At 35.4% G+C, this 17,103-nt stretch overlaps 1 protein-coding gene across 1 annotated transcript; it reads right to left on the bottom strand.

Moving 5' to 3' along the window:
- Nucleotides 1-408: 408 nt before the first annotated feature.
- LOC309837326 (uncharacterized protein) lies at nucleotides 409-15,841 on the bottom strand (the record flags this gene model as incomplete). Its single annotated transcript, XM_082677798.1, has 3 exons — nucleotides 409-2,466; nucleotides 14,433-14,559; nucleotides 15,833-15,841. The coding sequence occupies 3 exons, from the start codon at nucleotides 15,839-15,841 to the stop codon at nucleotides 536-538; spliced, it is 2,067 nt and encodes a 688-aa protein (XP_082533924.1). The 3' UTR covers nucleotides 409-535.
- Between the last annotated feature and the right edge of the window lie 1,262 nt (nucleotides 15,842-17,103).

Genomic DNA, 17,103 nt, shown 5'->3' with positions numbered 1-17,103 from the left:
TTAAATGTTAATGAAAGATTCTCAACATTCATTATACTAATAAATGTCCTCCTCTCATGCAAATTCTCTAAAATGACATGAGTCATAATGGTAGCTTATATCTGTGATATGCTATGTTGAAGGCACTGTCCTAAGAACTTTATTATGTAACTACTTACATAATACTTCCAAGAATCTTATAAGGAATTAGTCTTAGGTCTATCTGATAACTGATTAAACCAAAGCAGTGGTTAATTATCATGTTAAATGTCACAAAGGAAATCAACTGAGTCAAGATAATGTTGAAAAAGACATGCTATAGCTAAAAGTCTTCCTATATTTACATTAACAGAATTATTCCCTATTATAATTTGCTAAAGTTTAGTAGGTTTTTCTACATGGATTACATTATCATTATCTTTCCCCCATACAAATTCACTGATGCTGAACTTTATGAAGCAAATGTGTTTGCAAATTCACATTTTAAGAATTCTTTGATGATAATGAATTAATGACCAGAGAAGGCTCTCTATATTAGTCACAAGCATCAGATAATTCATATATAAACTTGTGAGCCATGACTGAAGTCTATTTCACATTCCTTATATTCAAAAGATTTCTCACTGATATGAACCCTTTGATGTTGAGTTAGCTGTGAACCACGAGTAAAGGCCTTCCCACATTCCTTACACTGATATGGTTTCTCACCAGTATGAACTCTCTGATGTCGAGAAAGATGTGAGCTCTGAGTAAAGGCTTTTCTACACTCTTTGCATTCATAGGGTTTCTCACCAGTATGGATTCTCTGATGTAGCGTAAGTTGAGAACCGTGACTAAAGGCCTTCCCACATTCCTTGCATTCATAGGGTTTTTCTCCAGTGTGAATTCGCTGATGTTGAGTAAGTTGTGAACCACGAATAAAGGCCTTCCCACATTCCTTACACTGATATGGTTTCTCACCTGTATGAATTCTCTGATGCTGTATAAGTAGTAAGCCACGAGCAAAGGCCTTCCCACATTCATTACATATGTAGGGTTTCTCACCAGTATGAAGTCTCTGATGTTGAGAAAGATGTGAACTCTGCGTAAAGGCCATTCTACATTCTTTACATTCATACGGTTTCTCACCAGTATGAATTCTCTGATGTTGAGTAAGCTGTGAGCCACGAATAAAAGACTTCCCACATTCCTTACACTCATAGGGTTTCTCACCAGTGTGAATTCTCTCATGTTGAGTAAGTTCTGAGCCACGACTAAAGGTCTTTCCACATTCTTTACACTCATAGGGTTTTTCACCAGTATGAATCCTTTGATGTCGAGTAAGGAGGGAGCCACGATTAAAGGCCTTTCCACATTCCTTACACTGATAGGGTTTCTCACCAGTATGAATCCTCTGATGTTGAGTAAGTTGTGAGCCATGACTAAAGGTCTTTCCACATTCCTTACATTCATAGGGCTTCTCATTGGTATGAATTCTCTGGTGTTGAGTAAGTTGTGAGCCACGGATAAAGGCCTTCCCACATTCTTCACATTTATAGGGTTTTTCACCAGTATGAATCCTCTGATGTTGCATAAGTAATGAGCCGCGAATAAAAGCTTTTCCACATTCCTGACATTCGTATGGCTTTTCCCCATTATGAATTTTCTGATGTTGAGAAAGCTGTGAGCCACAAATAAAAGCTTTGCCACATTCCTTACATTCATAGGGTTTTTCACCGGTATGAATTCTCTTATGAAGAATAAGTTGTGAGAGCTGCGTAAAGACCTTTCTACATTCTTTACATTCATAGAGTTTCTCACCAGTATGAAGTCTCTGGTGCAGAGTAAGTTGTGAGTTCTGAGTAAAGGCCTTCCCACATTCTTTACATTCATAAGGTTTCTCCCCAGTATGGACTTTTTGATGTCGGGTGAGTTGTGAGCTTCGAATAAAGGCTTTCCCACATTCTTCACATTTATATGGTTTTTCACCAGTATGAATCCTATGATGTAAAATAAGTTGTGAGCTCTGAGTAAAGGCTTTCCCACATTCCTTGCATGCATAGGGTTTCTCACCAGTATGAAGTCTCTGATGAAGACTGAGTTGTGAATCACGACTAAAGGCCTTCCCACATTGCTTACATTCATAGGGTTTTTCACCAGTATGAATACTCTGATGTTGAGTTAGGTGTGAAGCTCGTCTAAAAGCCTTCCCACATTCCTTACATTTATAGGGTTTCTCAGTAGAATGACACCTGGGAAGTTGAGATAAGTAAGTATGCTGATTGAAAATAGACATTTTTTCATATATGATCATCCCTTGACTGAAATATTCCTCCTGATTTTCTTGTTGCTTTTCCAATGTGCCTTTGACTTCCAAATAATCTCTGGAATTGGACTCCTCAAGATCACAGTTTTCAAGCCTGGCACTCATTTCCCATTGGGATAATTCTGTTTCATAAGTATCCTCTTTTGGAGTTAAGTCCTTGTTTGCACCCCTTGAAGGCAAGTCTGAAAAATAAGAGAACATCAAAAATTTCTTTTGTCTTTCAAAAGACCTTCCACAGTAGAAAAAACTATATGTGAAAAAATATATATGGAAATAATATCCATAGAAAATAACTGGCTTACCTCAGAGTTTTTCAAATATTGTGTACTACTTGCCTTTCACATCACAACCTGATACATGCAAAGTTTCATAAAACAATACCTATTGTTTTCTATTCTATTCTACACTACACTATTCTAGTCATCTTTTTCTCTCCATCCCACCTTCTCTATCTCACACAAAAAGTCAAAAACCACTAAACTGATTTCATGCTGCAGTAATGTGTTGCTACCCAGAGTTTGAAAAAACATTAGTTTAGAATGATTTCATATATTAATATGTATAAAGGGCACATGAGTGATCAGAGAATAATGAAAACTACACTTAGAAGATAAGGAAAGGGACTTCCCTGGTGGCACGGTGGTTAAGAATCCACCTGCCAATGCAGGGGACACAGGTTCCATCCCTGGTCTGGGAAGATCCCACATGCTGTGGAGCAACTAAGCCCATGCACAACTACTCAGCCTGCGCTCTAGAGCCAGCGAGCCACAACTACTGAAGCCCATGTGCCTAGAGCCCATGCTCCACAATGAGAAGCCACTGTAATGAGAAGCCTACACACCACAACGAAGAGTAGCCCCCACTCGCTGCAACTAGAGAAAGCCCTTGTGCAGCAACAAAGACCCAACACAGCCAAAAACAAATAAACAAATAAATTAATTAATTTTAAAAAAAGAAGATAAGGGAAGAGATTAAGAAAACCTTATAGGTCCGTAGTTCTCAAATTTTGGTGGGGATCAAAATCACCTAGGGACCTTAAAGATTCCCAAATAACCACACAAGACTAACTGAATCTGAATCTAGTGAATCAGAAAAAAGAGCTTGGAAATCTCTAGTTTTAATGCTTTCCACTAACAGATTCTGATTCAACTTCAGATTATGATTAGCTATCTTTGCCTAAAATTTTAAAATAGCTTCCAAATTAAACTTCTAAAATAAAATCCAAATGCCTTCCATGACTTTGAGGAAGCTCTCCATGGTTCCTGCCTAAGTATGTGATTCCCCATGAGCCTTCTCAGCTTTGCTCACTATTTGCCAAACATATTAGCTTCCTTTTAGCTCTGAAAATCACAAAGCCTGTTTCAACTTACAACTACCTAGAGCCTGTCCTAGGTCTCTGGACTGTTCTGAATGAGATACTCTATATAAGCCAATTCTCAACCTAAGGTCTCAATTTAAATGCCAGTTCCTGAATCTTAAACATCTATTTCTGGTAACAGAAGACTAGGTAATTTAAATGAACCTTTCTAATGACGAGAGCAATGATACAAATTGGACAAAATATAAATGGCACCTGACTGAAGGCATTAGAGAATTCATATAAGAATAAAGAGTTGGTGGGCTAAAAGTTGAAAGATATGAAAACTCAGAGAAATAAGTCCAACATTTGGGGCTACTTTTCCATTTGGGGAGGTCTTACAATTCTAGAAAAGGCAAGTGAGATGTGGAGAAACTAAACAGTGTTTTGGACCATTTCATGGGTCTTGGGTGACAATAACTGGAGAACAAGACTCAACATAAATTCTCCATACTTTGGGTTGGGAGCCCAGAGGGCTACAATGAGGAATAGGGAGAAACAGTAGACCAGTCTGGGCAGGGTCTGAAGTATGAATCATATTTGAATCATCTCAAACTCAGATATCTGGACTGAGGTAATTCAAGATCGCTTGTCATAAGCAAACCTAAATCTTCACTGAAGATGAAGGCTTAAAATTGCTTTTATAATTTCTCTTTACAGTGTCTAGCTCTCAATAAAAATTGACCAGGTGAATGAGGATAAAAGACAACTTAACTAAAAATCAGGAGAAAAAAGACAAAAGAAACGGACCTATGAGGGCTGTAGTTATGTATCCATCACCACAATAATGATAAACAACAGTTCTACTATTCCTAGATACTCTTGTGCCATCCCTTTGCAGTAATCTCTCTTCACCCTAGGGGAAGATGCCTGGAAACCACTGATCTGTGTCTTCCCCAATACCTCCCTACAGATGCAAACAAAAGTACATCCATACTAAATTTAAGATAAAAATGCAAAAAGTGATCATATACCTCTCCAATTGCCTAGCCTCTTGCATACTACTTCCTAGGTACTAACCATGGTTATCTTCTTTAGTTCTCCCTATCCTAACCAATGAAAATACCAAGTTGCTTTTGTTTACTTATTTTTAGTTCACCCTGTTTTGTTTCTTTATGCCCTCTCATGTTTTTTCTTATTTACTCTTCTATCCAAGGCAAGTCTATTTGTTCATCCCAGAAGAATATCTTTTATCATTTCTCAGGCACTGCTACAGGTCAAAGACATAACAAAAGGCTTCTGTAATCTTACGGAATGCTGGGGATGTTGGAGAGAAAAAAAAGCAATTATTCAATATAAGGGAAAGAGTCTGGAGTGATAAAGTTCCTGGTATTCTATTTTAAAAAGAGTAGGTTGGATGGACATATAGATCAAGAAAAAGAACACACACAAAATTCTCATACATTACATAATGGGAATGCAAAACAGTACAACCATGATGAAAAACAATTTGGTTGTTTCTTATAAAGATAAACATATACGCAGCATATGATCCAGCAATCATAGGTATTTACACTTATATCTAGATAAACATCTGTACACCAAAAATCACAGTAGCTTTATACATAATCGCCAAAAAAATGGAAACACAAATGTCCCTCAAAAGGTGAGTGAATCAACAAACTCTGGTATTTCCACACAATGGAACAATACTCAGCAATAAACAGAAACAAACTATTGATTTATGCAATAATATAGATAAATCCTAAATATATTTTACTAAGTGAAAAAAGCCAGACCCCAAAGGCTATAAATTTTGATTCTCATTTGTATAATATTCTGGAAAAGGCAAAACTGTAGGACTGAAAATAGGTCAGTTTACATAGGTTGGAAGGAGGAAGGATTTGACAACAAAGAGACAGCATGAAGGATTTTAAGGGTGTAATGCAACTGTTGTATATTATGACTGTGACAGTGGATACACCTGATATGTAATGGTGCATCAGATTTCCTGAAGAACACACAAAAAAATGTTGGATAAAACATGACAAACCACTTTCTAAAAGTAAGCCAAGCATAAAAGAAAGTAAAGAAGATCCTCAGGGGACACAATGAAATAAAAAACAGAAACTAGAGAGGTAAACATGTTTTGAAGCCACAGCTATCTTCAGGACATTTGCTGTCTTCAATGGCCTACATTTGAATCTTAATGATTAAAAAAAAAAAATCCAAGAGACAAGGCCTTGGACCAATAATAGGTCAGGGATTAGAAATAAACCTCTTCACAAAATTGGAACCATCCAAAGCCTACAGTTCAGACGGAGGAAAAAAAATCCTCTGGAGTCAAAGGAAAAAGACAAGGAAATCTTAGTCTTAGCAATTTTAAGAAATCTTTTACTCTGAGATGGGGAGTCATTGGAAGGTTGTGAGAAGCAGCATGACAAACTCTGACTTTGCTTAAAAATGATCCTTCTGGTTATTTTGTTTAAATTAAAAAAAAAAGATAGTCAGTGGGAAAATACAGAAGCTAGGTGGATAGAAGTTAGGAGGCTATAGCAATAATCCACATGGCTCAGGCTACAGTGTGGAGGAAGGGGTGGAGAAAGTGAGATGTCATTGCATTCTGGATATATTCTGAATGAAGAGGATTTGATGATGGATTGGACATGCAATATGAAAGAGAAAGTCAAAGAAAACTCTAAGTATTTTGCCTGAGCATCCAGAACAATAAATGTGCTGTTTACTGTGAACTTCTCATTATAGTAGAAGGTTTGGGAGAGAATATCAAGAGTTTGGTTTTGAACTATTTGGTTTTGGACTTTACATGGTAAAGATGTTGCGTAGACAGGCGTATATGGGGTTCTGGGGACATACATGGATTAGATTTATAAATTTGGGAATCGTCGACAAATAGATGACATTTAAAACTATGGGATTTGATGAAATCATCCAGGGAGCCTTTGGACACAGAAAAGATGGGAAGAGAAGGGAAGAAAAGATAAGGGAAGTTTGAGGATTGAGCCCTCGAGCACTTCAACATTTAGAGGTCAGGTCGATGAGAAGAAACTAGCAAAGGAGATTAAGAAGGAGCAGCCAAAAAAAAGAAAAAAAAAATGAAGGAGCAGCCAATGACAAGGAAGATGGAGAAAAATTAGGAGAGTGTGGAATCCCAGAAGCCAAGTGAAGCAAGTGTTTTAAGGAAGAATGATCAATTATGTCACATGCTGAAAGATGAGGTAAATGGTGACTTCTCATTTAACAAAGTCTTTAGTGATATGGAGGATACTAGTGATCTTCACTAGATAGTTTAGGTGGAGAAATGGGGATAAATTTTGATTGAAGCAGATTTAAGAGAGCATGGGAGAAGAGCTGGAGGTAGGGAGCATGGATAATTCTTTTGAGAAGTTCTGTTGTAGAAAGTAGCAGAGAAATAGGGCTGTAGCAAGAGGAAAATATGTGTTTAGAGATTTGTGTCTGTTTTGTTTTTCCTTTTAAGATGAGCGAAGTTACATGTTTGTGTGCTTTTAAGTAGCTCTCTGCAAGAAACAACTCTTTGCAGGAACCAGCACTTTGCAGAAGGCCTTTTTGCCTTGTCACTTCAGTGAAGCTATATTTTAACTAACTTTTACACCAGATGCCCCCATGCTTAACTAACCTCCAGCCCAATCACACCTTTGAAATCTACTGATCACACAATGCCCTGCCTAATCTGTTGATTCTTTCCTTAAAGAAGCAGAAATGAAGAATAAGTAATTAACGGATGACAAGATCCTTTCCCCAGCCTTCCTTTCAGTAATCCCACGAGCAAACTACATGAACAAGATAGCATCTAAAGGAAGATCACAAGAGTCAGTAAGTCTGCACGTAATGGAAAATGACTAGGAATCTGACCCGCTACCTTAATGATTAACTGAGATCGTTTCCCCTTTTATCCCTTTAAAAACTTTCATGGCCAAGCAGAATCTTTGGAGTTGGTTCTGGGACACAAGTCCTCCTTCTCTCCAGGTTGCAAGCCTCCTGAATAAAGCAACCTTTTCTTTTCTAACCAACACTTGTCTTTCAAGTATTAGCTTTCAAGTGGTGAATAGCCGAACCTGAGTTTGGTAACATGCTGATAAAAACGATTATAACAGATATAGACAAGCTGATGTTTCAGGAGACTAAGAGAGCAATCACTTCAACAATGTCCTCAAACAGATGAGTAGGACTGGCATTTAGTATATAAGTGGAGGTACTGGACTTAGATAAAAGCACAGAAATTCATCTATGATAATAGGAAAAGAGGCAGAATGACTATGGGTGCAGGGAGGTAGATTGATGAAGCTTAAGTTTGTCGGAGTTCTTTATCAGTTTCCAGTGAAATCAGCTCAGGGCAATCATCTTAGAGTCAGGCAAGAGGAATCAGAACAGTCATGGCCTTAGGCAACTAACAACTTAGCTCTGAAGTAAATAAACAAAAATTGATAGCCTTACAAAGAGAAACTGATAAATCCACAAAGTAGAGGACTATAATATTGTGATATAAGAAGCAGTATATTTGGACTTTGTCCCTGTTTTCTGGGAGAAAGCTCCTTAAACTCTCAGAATTTCCTGAGTGATAAAGGTAAAAAGAATGTTTTTAGTTATTCATAACATGTCCCTTTCAACCACATGAGTTTATGTTAATGAGGTGAGTTTTGGAAAGCCCCCAAGGACAGGAGCTGGTTGCCAGGGGAACCAACCATGTAATTAAAGCATTGAAACTTTCAGCCACTTCCCACCTCTGAAAAAGGGAGAGAGGTTGGAATTTGAATTAATTGCTAATGGCCACTGAGTTAATCAATCATGCCTACATAATGAAGCCTCCATGAAAAATCCTAACAGGAGGGGTTCAGAGAGCTTCTGGGTCAGTGAACACTTTGAAGTGCTAGAAGGGTGGTGCACCTGGAGAGGGCACAGAAGTTCTGCAACTCTTCTCCATGCCTTCCTATAGTGTTAAGCCTTACAGTTGGCTTTTTTTTCTTTTTTGTAATGCAAGAGTATGACTTAAGCTTTGACTGTCAAGGCATTCACTTCAACCATGTTTGGATCAAATAAACACATTGCCAGGCACATGATTAGATAAAGAGGCAGGCTGAATCAGGCTGTCTCCCCACACTAAGGCTCCTTTGTTTTAGAGATCTTGATTGATTTCAATAATTGACCATTTGGGCCACTTGTTTAAGAATTTAAAATTTGAGTTCAATGTCTGTGCTCCTAAAAAGCAACAGATACTGATGACTGATGGTATTATTGGCAAGATCATATATAACTGTTGTTGAACATAAAAAAACATGGAAATCCACCCAAGTCATTTTACACAGTTAAATGAACTCGGGTAACAAAACTGGACAAAGAAAGCTCACAAACAGTCCAGTCTGTGGAAAACTAATCCAATCTCACAAACATAGGTAAATTTTTAAAAGAAAATATTAGCAACATAGAATCGAGCTGTGTATTTAAGGACTAATACATCATTATCAAATAAGGTTTACCCCACAAATGCAGAAATAGTTCAACATCAGAAAATGTATTTTCAAACCGTCTATTAAAAACTCTAATGGCTCTTCCTTAACCTAATTAAGGGTATTTACCAGAAACCGACAGAAACATACTTAATAAAAAAACTTTAAACATTAGAAGCACTCCCAATAAAGTCTGAAAAAAGACAATAATTGTTTTCAAATTGTGATACAGTCAAATATTCAGCTCCTACTGATTAGTTTTCACAAAATGGTACAAACAGAAAAGAAAGGGATCACACATTATATGTAGAGAGCAAAATTATCTACCTAGAAATCCAACATGATCCATCACAAAACTATTAGATATTTCTATAAGGTTATTATCAATTTACAGAAAGCAATATTTTGCTCTACCTATATATGTATGTATATATATGATTTTTGTCTGAGAACAAAATATTTCTATTTATAATATCAACAAAATTTATAAAGTACTGAGGAAATTACTTAACAAGAAATGTGCAAGACCTTTTAAAAAGGCAATGAAACTTTACAGAAGGACATAAAAAGAAAAGTAGATATAGCATGTTCAAAGAAAGAAGGATTCAATATTGAAAGTATGAGAATGGTGCATCAGATTTCCCCAAAACACCATGAAATGCTAGATAATATATATCAAATACCCTTTTACAAGTATGCCATGCTTAAAGGAAAATAAAGCAGATCCAAAGGGGGCAAAATGAAGAGATCATCAGATACTAGAGGTCAGCATGCTCTGAAGTCACAGCTACCCTCAGGACATTTGTTGACTTCAATTGCCCAAAAGTTTATACCTTACTGGAATGAAAAAAACCCAAGAGACAAAAAGCCTTGGGCCCACTAAACGTCAAGGACTAGCACTGAACCTCTTCACAAAATCAGAACTGTCCAAGGCCTACAGTTCAGAGAAAGGAAAAGAAAAATCCATCTGATCTCAAAGAAAAATGACAAGGTACATTTTTGTCTTGCCTAGACTCTCAATGAAAAGAAGAAAAAATGCTATGGATAATTCATCATTACACAAGAGCCCCTATGCTTGCAAGAAACTGCAGAATTAGACTGGTTCCCCAGAAATTGTAATTGTTGAATGACACATGTAATATAAATGCTTAAAATATATGAAAATATAAAATCAAAACCATGAGGAAGAGAATATATAGAAGAAAAGTATGATCTAGAGGAGAGGGAAAATAACAAGTTCTAGAAATAAAACAATATAATCAATTATATTAAGATCTTAAAAAAAAATCTTAAAACAGCCAGAGAGAAAATACAGATTACTTACAAAAGGAACAACAATGAGACAGATGGTAGACTTCTCAAGAGCAACAACAGAAGCCAGAAGACAGTGGAATAATATCTACAGAATGCTGAGAAAAAAATAATTGTCAGTATAGAATTCCATACCCAGTTAAATCATCAGGCAAGAATGAAGATGAAACAAGGTTATATTGCAACAACAGAAATATAAATGAAGAGTATTTACTAACAATAGGTCTTGCTTAATGTATTTCATGATAAATAAAATGATCGCAGTATGAAGGTATGATGGAAGATGAATAGTGTGCAAATAAAACGATATTCATGTGAATAAATCTACAACTGAATATTGCCATTTTTTAAAACAAAAATAATGCCCATTTTGGGAGGTTAAAAGAAAACAGAATTAAAATATTAGTCAACAATAACATATTAAATAGGAAAGATTAACCAAAGTTAAAACATTCTAAGATTCTTTATATTGTCCTGGGAGAAGGGAGACATTAACTATAGCCTTTCTTAAGTATGTACTTGTTAAGTGACACAAACAATAATGATAATGATTAAATGACCAAAACAGGCAGAAATACTCTCAAAATATTTAAACTCACCAGTAATCACAGCAATATGTTATTCAATTTTTTATCTACAAATTTACAGATATTTTTAAGTGATGATATCTAGTGTTGGTCAAAGTGTAGAAAAAGAGTAAGTCATACACTGCTGGTACACGCCTGACAAGAATTTTGTGAAAATAAAACATGTATTTGACATAGAGATGAAAATGTCACATCTCTCTATAAACCTCAATTCACTGCCACAGCAGCCACCAATTTATTTCAAGGTAGATACAGTCCTTGATATCTGTGTTTTTTAACTTGTTGGCCTTGAAATCCTAGGGATGAGAGTGAGGCATATAGTTTATTACAAGACCTCTACAAAGTAGTATGCAGACCAAATATTATATGTGGCTTGAATAACTATGTTTTATTATTAATAAAAACAATTAATATCTAGTAAAATATTTAATTTCCATTAAAAATGTATATTTTTCCTAACATCATTATAATTTAAGAAACTACAAAACTGCATTTGCATTAAGATGAATAAAATGCATGTGATAAAAAATTAAAGATAACCAGTAAAAGCATACAAATAGTGTATACCTTCCAAACTAAACAAGGGAGGAAGTGGAGTTTAAAAAAAACAAAAAACAAAAAAACTGTACCCATCCTGATTAAGGAAAGATTTTAAAAGGAAGCAAAGAAGATCAACAGAGTAATCCAAAAGCATAAAATAGGACAGAAATAAATCCAAGCATACTGGCAATAACAATTAAATTTTAAAAATAAATTCTCAGATAATATCATATTACAGTAGTTACCAAACATGGCTGAACATTTATTTGAACAACCTAGGGAAATTCAAAAAATAATATCTCTGTCCCGTGTCCATAGATTGTGATTTAATTGGTCTGGGATGTGGCCTGGGATCTGGAATTTTTAAAAGGACTCCTGCTGTTTCCAAAGTGCATATAAATTTAGAAATAGGGACTTCTCTGGTGGTCCTGTGGTTAAGACTCCATGCTCCCAATGCAAGGGGCCTGGGTTCCATCCCTGGTCAGGGAACTAGATCCCGCATGCTGCAACTAAGAGCCTGCATGCCACAACTAGAAGATTCCACATGCTGCAACTAAAGATCCTGTATGCCACAATGAAGATCCCGTGTGCTGCAATTAAGACCCAGTGCAACCAAATACATATAAATACTTTTCTAAAAGTTTAGAAATAATTTCTATATATTTTTCCAAAGTGATTATGCCAATTGATACTGACATCAGTAAGGTACAGTACACTTAAAAAAACAGATCTACTCACATACAATTCATATACCTACAGTTCATTCATTTAGAGTACATACAATTCAACAGTTTTTAGTATATTCATAGAATTGTACAATAATCACCACAATCAAATTTTATAACATTTTTATCACCTCAAAAAGAAACCCCATACCTATTGGCAGTCATTTTCAATTTCCCCATTTTCATTTTCCAATCCACCCTCACCTCCCAGCTCCCACCTCAGTGCTGGGCAACCACTAATCTACTTCCTCTCTCTATGGATTTGTCTATTGTGGACATTTCATATAAATGGAATTATACAATATGTAGTCTTTGTGTCTGGCTTCGTTCATTTAGCATGTTTTCAAGGTTCATCCGTATTGTAGTATGTATCAGAACTTCATTCTTTTTTATTCCTGACTAATATTCCATTGTAAGGATATACCAATTTTACTCACCTATTCATCAGCTGATAGACATTTGGGTCATTCCACTTTTTGGCTTTTATGAATAATGAGGTATATAGCACTTCTGCATTTAAAAGTTGTAAACACTAGGTACTGTCATACTTCTCAATTTTTGCCAATCTAGGGCGTGTGAAATAATTATCTCACTGTGGTTTTAATTTGCATTTCCTGATTGCTAGTGAGGTTGAACAGTTTTTCATGATTATTGGCTATTTGCATTTCCTTTTCCTTGAACTGCCTATAAATGTCTTTTACCCAATTTTCCAAAAAGGTTATTTACCTCTATAGGAGCTTTTTATATTCTAGATACTAACTTAATTCTTGTCAATATGCATTGCAATTATCTTCACCCAATTCACGGCTTGTCATTTACTTTCTTTATGACGTCTTTTTATAGAGAGAATAATTTTCATGCAAATTTATCAACCTTAGAATAATTATTTTTAAAAAGAACAGAACCTTTAGAAATGTTCAATTTAGTTCTCTTTCACATCTGTTCCTTTATAAAAATCTTTTATTGCTTTTCATTTTTGTAATTTAGTTTATTTCTTTAAGTATTTCACCAATAGTTTATATTTACATTTAAAAATTCCAATATGTTAAATCTTTTACCATGCGATCTGTTGTTTCCTTAGATTACTTATCAACTCACCTGTGACCTGTTTCCTCGTGGGTTTGATGATCTTTGTGAGCTCATCTTTTGTTGATTAATTTGTGAGAATTCTAAAAGCCCTCTTACTTTCCTCCAGAGAGAATTTGCATTTGCTTCGGCCAGGATTCAGAGGGCACCACCTTAGAGAATAAAATTTCAACTCCTTTTTTTCTATTCTTTAACTATCCTTATTTCTTATTACTCTATCATTCACTTTTCTTTAGATATAATGTTTTTCTGTTCCTCCTACAAAGTTAATGCCCAGCCCAAGTCCTTTACACCTACTATTCCAACTGCCTGGAATACTGTTCCTCCAAATACTGGCCTGATTCATGCCCCTACTTTGGTAAAGTCTTTGTTCAAATATTACTTTCTTAGAGAGGTTTCTACAAAATCTACCTATCTAAAATAACCTACCCCCCCATTCCCCATTTAGTTCTTTCTCTGCCTATTCTACTTCACCTTTATTCATACTGTTTATTGCTACCTGCAATTTTTATATTTATTAAATAAATAAATATATGCACATAAATATGCACACACATACACATATATTTGTTTCCTTATTTATTTTGTATTTCTCCCACAAGAATGTAAATTTCACCAAAATAGGAACCTTGTTTAGATCATTATTTCTCCAATGCCTACTACAGTCATTGGCATAGAATAGGCCCCTCAATAAATAAATATATTTTGAATAAATGAGTACATTTTAAAGAATGGAGACAAATGATATAAATCTAAATATAAAAAAAAATCTGGAAAGGAAATGACTCCCAAGTTTACATAAAAGGGTTGTTACAGGGGGAAAGAGAAGTGAAGGGGCAAGAGACAATTATATTCCAGCGACTTGAAGAGTCCAAAGACTAAAGTCATCATTTAGATGGGAAAATCAAGACAGAAGGAAGACAGGCAATTATATTTGAAGGCTGGAGAAGATAAATGTGCCCAATGAAACCATCCATGTCTACTTCCAGTAATTTGAAACTATTCCTTGGAGAATAATAAGAAATTCAGTTAATCACTTAAAAACAACATTGAAATAACAGAAAAGAAAGCAGCCATTCCAAAGGTAGATCCTGAAATACTAGGGGTAGATATCCTTACCTAGTGACACCAAGTTACTATAGTTCTCCAACATCACATCTCTATACAAATCCCTTTGAGCAGAGTCCAGGCATTCCCACTCTTCCTGAGAGAAGTCAATGGCAACATCCCTGAACATCACTGATCTCTGAAACACAAACATAATACTAGTTGTGGAAATAAAGAAAATATTTTTTCAATGGAAGGGGAGATGATAGAGAGCTCTCCACGAAGAAGGCAACAGAGCAAATAGGCTGGGAAGCCTCTTACATGGATAAGACACTAAAGAAATTGGTGCTTCTGAAGTTCCTTTTTATGCCTGTTGCTGTAGATATTTCCTGCATATAGAATATCTCATTTTACACATAAATCTGAGAATTAATAAAGTAAATGCAATGTCCCAATTGAAAGAAATAGCATACACAAGCACCCTGTACAATAGGTGTCTTACATTTCATGCATTCTCAACAAATGCAAGTTTCTCTTCTTCTCTATTTAAGAAAGAAAAAATTTGGTATCGTTTTCTGTAAAACCTTATAAAATCTCTATCTTATAAGATTTGCATAAAATTAAAGAATTTATTGAAACCTCAGGTTCACCATTATATCAGAATATTACATAAGCATTTTCCTGGTTACCAATAATTTAGTAAATATTTTTAACAGACTGTAGAATAGCTCCATATAATGAATATATATGACTTAATAAGTGTGCATCATTGAACACTTTAGGTTACATAAAAACCTTGTAAGCATTTTTTAATTTTGGGAGTTTATAATTCTCAACGGCATCATCACGTGAATAATGATCTTTCTTGTTACTATTAATCACTTAAAAACTTACCTTTTTTTATTCTAAGCAACATAAAGGTAGAAAAGATAATCTAAACTTACACATTCAAGATTAGCACAAAATGTTGAATCTCAAAATGATCCATGTTACTGGTATTCGTCAATCACGGATTCCCAGGGAAGATCCCTGATCTCTCTGTATTCAATCCCTAATATGTTCCTTATCTTAAAAGCTCACAAAGCACGAGGTTTGCCATGTATGGACACTAAGCCCAGTCAAGACCAAATCCTATCTTGTCTAACCAGGAAATGTAGGTCTAAAGAGAAGGTCAAAGTTTTCTCATGGGTGGTATGTACAAATCTTAAAAAATCAGGGACTCTGCTTTTGTTATATCAGTGTTCCCAGTCAAAGATGCTCATTGGACTTTTGCATAAGTATGTGAATATAGGTTAGATTAGAAAGACATACTTAGGGAAGACACTATCACTTATAAGACTGGAAAAAACTGGAAAGCACACTCATGAATGGGGTGAGTCAGGAAGGAACTTTTAGGAATAAGGAATGCAAACATGCACGTATTCTGTAAAAAAGTGATTATTTAAAGAGGGCACAAGGAAACACTGATTTACCTGAGCCATGGTTTTTACAGCTGCAAGAAATGATCAATCATCTTCTGGGTTCCTATCTTAGAGAAGCACAGAGTCTGGAAAAGGCAGTACTGGGGAGGAGAAACAGAACCATGAGACCATGCTTTTTGCAAACCTCCAAATGGGTAAGTTAGAGTTATCTTTGTTGTTCTCCTCTTCCTGTCTCTTTCTCCCATCCCCAAAATATACACTAAGCAGGGGAGATACAGGTGGTGATTCTTACCCTGGTCAAACTCAATGCTCTCTCTATATACAAAGAGGAAACATTTACAACGTCTTTACTGTTTCTGAAATGAAACTTATAGGTAATAAAACACACATATACATTATATCAAAAACAGAGATAATGACCAACTGTTAAACTTTAATATGTTAATAACCATATACAACTACATAGAAGGCTCAAATAGTTAAATACTTAGGCTTACAACTACTTAAAATGAACACATTTAGATTTTTAAGATTACAATATTTAACTTAATATGGTTGACATCTTTTATTTATAGTTGACATTTTAAAAAAAGGCCATATATGTATGTATGTGTGTGTATGTGTGTGTAGAATCAATGAAATGCATTACTACAAATGAAGACTTCTACAAGTATGTGATACTAGCAAGTCTTATCACAAGCAGTGTTGCCATCAGTGCTGTAACTTTTTAAAATGGTTTAAAAAAACTCAGTAAATTTCCGAATAAAACAAAGTACAATCTTTTCTCAATCAAACTATGGTAGCATTCCTGGAAGATTTAGCTGACAGTAAAACCATGAATAGTAAAATAGATAAGTGCAGCAATTCAAAAAAAAATCAGGCAAAAAATGCTTTACGTGAGAGGTGCCAGACCCAGATAATTATAAACACATTTTACCCCCAGCTATGGTCCTCATTTTGCAGGTCACAGACAATTTCTTTGTTGTGCACTTCAGGACATCTAGAAGTTGGCAAACTACTGCCCACCAATTATTTTTAAAAATAAAGCTTTACTGGAACACATCTATATTCATTCACTTATATACTGTCTTTGGCTACTTTCACACTATAATGGCAGAGTTGAACAGCTGCAAGAGAGACCATATGGCCTATAAAGCCTAAAATATGTACTGTCTAGCCCTTTACAGAAAAGCTTTCTAAGCTGTGATCTAGATCCATGGTTTGCTTCAGTCCTTCAAAAGCCAGAAGCCTTCACCCTCAACCCAGTTATTTAAACATTCAAAAGAACCCAGCTATATTTCGAAAACATCCCTAGGGAAAGT

This window comes from Grampus griseus (assembly GCF_964374135.1).
Source record: "Grampus griseus genome assembly, chromosome: 19".
Taxonomy (NCBI): domain Eukaryota; kingdom Metazoa; phylum Chordata; class Mammalia; order Artiodactyla; family Delphinidae; genus Grampus; species Grampus griseus.
The sequence above is the reverse complement of the archived record's forward strand: the minus strand, read 5'-3'. Positions and strand labels throughout refer to the sequence as shown.